Source organism: Catharus ustulatus, unplaced genomic scaffold (assembly GCF_009819885.2).
Source record: "Catharus ustulatus isolate bCatUst1 unplaced genomic scaffold, bCatUst1.pri.v2 scaffold_105_arrow_ctg1, whole genome shotgun sequence".
Lineage (NCBI taxonomy): Eukaryota > Metazoa > Chordata > Aves > Passeriformes > Turdidae > Catharus > Catharus ustulatus.
The window spans coordinates 1-6,294 of NW_024879452.1; the positions used below are offsets into that span (position 1 = coordinate 1).

General features: G+C 50.6%; 1 protein-coding gene across 1 annotated transcript; it reads right to left on the bottom strand.

The window, feature by feature from the left end:
• Positions 1–431: 431 nt before the first annotated feature.
• LOC117011293 (transcription initiation factor TFIID subunit 6-like) lies at positions 432–3,399 on the bottom strand (the record flags this gene model as incomplete). The annotated part of the gene is made up of 2 exons (XM_033086662.1): positions 3,091–3,399; positions 432–518 (listed from the first exon to the last, which is right to left on the bottom strand). Coding segments are annotated over exons 1-2 (381 nt in total), but the record flags the coding sequence as incomplete, so codon positions are not given.
• Positions 3,400–6,294: the final 2,895 nt, after the last annotated feature.

A 6,294-nucleotide genomic window follows, 5' to 3' on the forward strand; every position in this document is an offset into this window, starting at 1 on the left:
ATTTTTTCCCCTAAATTTCCCAAATTTTCTTAAATTTTTCTCCTCCATTTTGGGTGAATTTCTCTCAATTTTGAGCAATTTTCCTTCAATTTCCTAAATTTTTTTTTCCTAAATCTGGGGAGTTTTTCTTCCATTTTTTTCCTAAATTTTATGAAATTTTTTCTCCATTTTGGGTGAATTTCCCTCAATTTTGGCCAATTTTCCTTCATTTTTTTAATTTTAAAAATTTTGAAATGTCTCCCTCAATTTTGGTCAATTTCCCTTCAATTTTTTAATTTTTAAAATTTTGATTTTTTTCCCAATTTTGCTTGAATTTCCCCCATTTTTCCCCATTTTTTTTCTGCCTTTTCCTGGATTTTAGGGATTTTCCCCAAATTTTGCATTCCTGTGAATTTTTGGGTCAATTTTTCCCCATTTTGGTTCAATTTTACCTCCACATTTTTCAGTTTCAGAGCCAGATCCACGTCCCCGGTCGTGAGCTTCCGCCTCTTGCCCATGTGCATGAACTTCAGGGCGTCCTTTTGGGGCCAAAAAAAAGAGATTTTGGGAAAATTTGGTGGGAAAAATGGATTTTTGGGGAAAAAAAGGGATTTTTTGGGGAAAAAATTGGATTTTTGGGGGGAAAAATGGGATTTTTTTGGATTAAAAATGGGATTTTGGGGGGGGAAAATTGGATTTTTTTGGAGGTAAAAAATGGGATTTGGGGAAAATTTGGGGGGGGAATGGGATTTTTTGGGGAAAAAAATGGGATTTTTGGGGGGGAAATTGAATTTTTTGGGGAAAAATGGATTTTTTTGGAGAAAAAAGTGTATTTTTTTGGTTAAAAAGGGATTTTTATGGGGGTAAAAAATTAGAATTTGGGAAAATTTGGGGGGGAAAATGGATTTTGAAGGAAAAAAAGGGATTTTTTGGGGAAAAAAATGGGATTTTTTTCCAGGGGAAAAATTGGATTTTTTGGGGGGAAAATGAGATTTTTGTGGGGGGAAAAATGGGATTTTTGGGGGGTAAAAAAATGAGATTTTGGGAAAATTTGGAGGAAAGGGAAAAAAGGGAATTTTTTGGGGAGAAAATGGGGATTTTTTGAGTGAAAAAATGGGATTTTTGGGAATAAAAAATGCGATTTTGGGGTGGGATTTAGGAGGGAAAAAGGGATTTTTGGTGTAAAAAATGGATTTTGGGGGGCAAAAAGGAGGTTCAGAAAAATTTTGAATTTAAAAAACGGGATTTGAGAAGGGATTTGGTGGGAAAAAAAATAAATTTAAGAAAGGATTGGAGTTGGTTTGAGGGAAAAATTGAGTTTAGGGGAGAAAAAAATGGAAAAAAATAAGAAAAAATTATTTTAAGTCAGGAAAATCGGTGGGGGAAGGATAAAATTGGGAGGAAATGAAACTTGGGGAGAAAAAGTGAAATTCTGGGAATAATTAAGGGCAAAAAAAAGAGATTTTTGGGGACAAAAAAGGGCCCAGAAAAGCAAAATAAAGAAAAAAACAGAATTTGAGGGAGGAATTTTAAGGCTGTGTATGAGGGAAAAATTTTTTTGGGGGAAAAATTTGAGTTTTAAGGGGGTTCCAACCTCAAAATTTGAGGTCCCCTCACAACTTCCAACCTCTAAATTTGGAGTTCCCTCACAATTTTCACCTCCTGTACCCCCAAATTTGGGGTCCCCTCACAAATTCCAACCTCTAAATTTGGGGTCCCCTCACAATTTTCCCCTTTTTCACCCCCTGTACCCCCCAAATTTTGGGGTCCCCTCACAATTTTTGGCTTTTCCCACCTCCTTTACCCCCCAAATTTTGGGGTCCCCTCACGATTTCCAACCTCTAAATTTGGGGTCCCCTCACAATTTTTGCCTTTTCCACCTCCTGTACCCCCAAATTTTGGGGTCCCCTCACAATTACCATCTCCTGCACCCCCCAAATTTTGGGGTCCCCTCACAATTTTTGGCTTTTTCACCTCCTGTACCCCCAAATTTTGGGGTCCCCTCACAATTTTCCCCTCCCACCTCCAAATTTTGGGGTCCCCTCACAATTTTCACCTCCTGTACCCCCAAATTTTGGGGTCCCCTCACAATTTCCAACCTCTAAATTTGGGGTCCCCTCACAATTTCCCCTTTTCCACCTCCTGTACCCCTCAAATTTTGGGGTCCCCTCACAATTTTTGCCTTTTCCACCTCCTGTACCCCCAAATTTTGGGGTCCCCTCACAATTTTCCCCCTCCCACCTCCAAATTTTGGGGTCCCCTCACAATTTCCAACCTCTAAATTTGGGGTCCCCTCACAATTTTTGCATTTTCCACCTCCTGTACCCCCAAATTTTGGGGTCCCCTCACAATTTTCACCTCTTGTACCCCCAAATTTTGGGGTCCCCTCACAATTTTTGCCTTTTTCACCTCCTGTACCCCCAAATTTTGGGGTCCCCCTCACAATTTTCCCCTTTCCCACCTCCAAATTTTGGGGTTCCCTCACAATTTTCACCTCCTTTACCCCCCAAATTTTGGAGTCCCCTCACGATTTCCAACCTCTAAATTTTGGGGTCCCCTCACAATTTTTGCCTTTTCCACCTCCTGTACCCCCAAATTTTGGGGTCCCCCTCACAATTTTCCCCTTTCCCACCTCCAAATTTTGGGGTCCCCTCACAATTTTTTGCTTTTCCCACCTCCTTTACCCCCCAAATTTTGGGGTCCCCTCACAATTTCCCGCCTCCCACCTCCAAATTTTGGGGTCCCCTCACAATTTTCACCTCCTGTACCCCCAAATTTTGCGGTCCCCTCACAATTTCCCACCTCCAAATTTGGGGTCCCCTCACAATTTTTGCATTTTCCACCTCCTGTACCCCCAAATTTTGGGGTCCCCTCACAATTTCCCCCCTCCCACCTACAAATTTTGGGGTCTACTCACAATTTTCACCTCTTGTACCCCCAAATTTTGCGGTCCCCTCACAATCTCCAACCTCTAAATTTGGGGTCCCCTCACAATTTTCACCTCCTGTACCCCCCAAATTTTGGGGTCCTCCCTCTCCCATCCCCCCAAATTTTGGGGTCCCCTCACAATTCTCATCTCCTGTACTCCACAAATTTTGGGGTCCCCCTCACCTGCGCCACCTCCTTGAGGCGGTAGCTCGCCTCCTCCGCCAGCAGCTGGCACGTCTCCTCAGGGACCCCCGCCACCCCCATGGCCTCCGCCATCACCTTCATGGACTCGGCGGGCAGCAGCGTGTGGCTCAGCTTCAGCTTCTTCTCCTCCGCCATCTCTGCGCTCCGCCCCGAGCCCCCCGAAGCCGGGGGGAGCCCCAAAAAAGGGGTGGAGGAGTCGCGGGGAGCCCCGGCCGTTCCGCAGGCCTCTGCCGCCGCCGCCATCTTGGCGCGGCCCCTCAGCGCCGCCGCCATCTTGGGGCCCCGCCTTGTGCCGCTGCAGGTCCTGGACGGCGCCGCTTTTGTGTTAAAATGCCGGTTTTGTGTAAAAATGAATCGCTGCCAAATCGGCTGGAGATGGCGGCGGTAATATTGTCGCGATATGTCGGTGCGGCGTGAAGGTGAAAATGGGTTTTTTGAAGGTGTGGGACGTGGCGGTGGGTGGGGGTTGCTATAAAGCTGCCAGGACCTGCGGAGAGGCGGGAAAGGGAGGCGGGGCCTGGCGGGCACTGCGCATGCGCGGGCGGGGGGCGCGGTTACAGAGTGGGGGAGACCATTGGGGGGAACCATTGGGGAAAATGGGGGGGATTTGGGGGGGACAGCGAGGGGACAGTGAGGGGACATTGAGGGGGACAGTGAGGGGACATTGAGGGGGACAATTGGAGGGAGTGGGGGAATCGTTGGGGAGGATGGGGGGAATGGGGGTGGCCATTGAGGGGGGGAGTTGAGGAGATCATTGAGGGAAAATGGGGGGAACCTTGGGGGGAACCATTGTGGGGAAATGGGGGAAACCATTGTGGGGAATGGGGGAATCCTTGGGGGGAACCATTGTGGGGAAATGGGGGAAACCATTGTGGGGAAATGGGGGAATCCTTGGGGGAAACCATTGTGGGAAATGGGGGAATCCTTGGGGGTAATGGGGGAAACCACTGAGAGAAAATGGGGGGATCCTTGGGAGAAACCATTGTGGGAAATGGGGGACACGGGGACACTGTGGGGACACGGGGACACCCGGAGGTGGCCTTGGGGACATCCCTGAGTGTCACTTGAGCACCTTGGGGACATCCCCGAGACCCCCCTGGATGTCCCAGTTCCATCCCAGTCCCTCCCAGTATCCCCCCAGTTCAAACCAGTTCAAACCAGTCACATCCCAGTTCAAACCAGTTCATCCCAGTGGCCCCCCAGGATGTCCCCAGACCCCGAAATGGGGACAGGGCCCCCCTGGGGACATCCCTGAGACCGTCCCAGTTCAAACCAGTTCAAACCAGTTCATACCAGTTCCTACCAGTGACCTCCCAGTTCAAACTAGTGAGCTCCCAGTGCATCCCAGTTCAAACCAGTTCAAACCAGTTCAAACCAGTGAGCTCCCAGTTCAAACCAGTTCATCCCAGTTCATCCCAGTTCAAACCAGTTCCCTCCCAGTCCCTCCCAGTTTATCCCAGTCCCTCCCAGTCCCCTCCCAGCCCCTCCCAGTCCCTCCCAGTCCCTCCCAGTTCCCTCCCAGTCCCTCCCAGTTTATCCCAGTTCCCTTTCCCCCCTTTTTGCACAATCCCCAAAATCCCCCTGGGATGGGGAGGGGCCGCCCCAGTTCAAACCAGTGGCTCCCAGTAACCCCTCCCAGTTCATCCCAGTGCCTCCCAGTAACCCCTTCCCCACTCCCCGAGCCCTCCCAGTTCAAACCAGTGGCTCCCAGTATCCCAGTAAGTCTCACCCTTCTCTCCCAGTGCTCCCAGTAACCCCCCAGTGCTCCCAGTAACCTCTCCCAGTGCTCCCAGTAACCTCCCAGTGCTCCCAGTAACCCCCCAGTGCTCCCAGTAACCCCCCCCAGTGCTCCCAGTAACCTCTCCCAGTGCTCCCAGTAACCTCCCAGTGCTCCCAGTGACCTCTCCCAGTGCTCCCAGTAACCTCCCAGTGCTCCCAGTAACCTCTCCCAGTGCTCCCAGTAACGCCCCAGTGCACCCAGTAACCTCCCAGTGCTCCCAGTAACCCCCCAGTGCTCCCAGTAACCTCCCAGTGCTCCCAGTAACCTCCCAGTGCAATCCCAGTGCTCCCAGTAACCTCCCAGTGCTCCCAGTAACCCCCAAATCCCCCCAAACCCCCCAAATCCTCCTCAAATTTCCCCGAAATTTTCCTTAAACCCCCCCAGGACCCCCCAAATTTCCCCAAATTTCCCCCAAATTTCCCCTCAAGACCCCCAAATCCCCCCCAAATCCCCCCCAAACCCTCTCAAGACCCCCCAAATCCCCCCCAAATTTCCCTTAAACCCCCCCAAAACCCCCCCAAATCCCCCTCAAAATCCCCAAAACCGCCCCCAAATCCCCCCTAAACCCCTCTAAATCCCCCCAAAAATCCCCTTAAACAGCCCCAGGACCCCCCAAATCCCCCCCAAAACCTGCTCGGGACCCCCCAAAATCCCCCCAAAATCCCTTCAGGACCCCCCAAATCCCCCCCAAATCATTTCAGGACCCCCCTTAACCCACTCAGGACCCCCCAAATCTCCCCTAAACCTCCCCAAATTGCCATAAAATCCCCCCAAATCCCCCCTAAATCATCTCAAGAGCCCCCAAAACCTCCCCAAACCCCCTCAAATCCTCCCCAAATTTCCCCTAAATCCCCTCAAAACCCCCCCAAATCCCCCCTAACCCCCCTCAGGACCCCCTAAACCCCCCCAAATCCCCCCCAAATCATTTCAGGACCCCCCTCAAATCATCTCAGGACCCCCCAAATCCCCCCCTAACCCCCCTCAAGACCCCCTAAACCCCCCCAAATTCCCCCCAAATCCTCCCCAAATCATTTCAGGACCCCCCAAATTTCCCCAAATCCCCCTAAAACCCCCTCAAGACTCCCAAACCCTCCCCAAATCACCTCCAAATCCCCCCTAAACCCTCTCAGGACCCCCCAAATCCCCCTCAAAATCCCCAAAATTTCCCCAAATCCCCCCTAAATCATCTCAGGACCCCCCAAATCCCCCCTAAAATCCCCCCAAATCCCCCCTAAACTCCTTCAGGACCCCCCAAATCCCCCTGAAACCCCCCCCAAATCCCCCTAAATTCCCTTTAAATTCCCCCAGGACCCCCCAAATTTCCCTTAAACCCCCTCAAGACCCCCCAAATCCCCCCCTAAACCCCTTCAGGACCCCCCAAATCATTTCAAGACCCCCCCCAA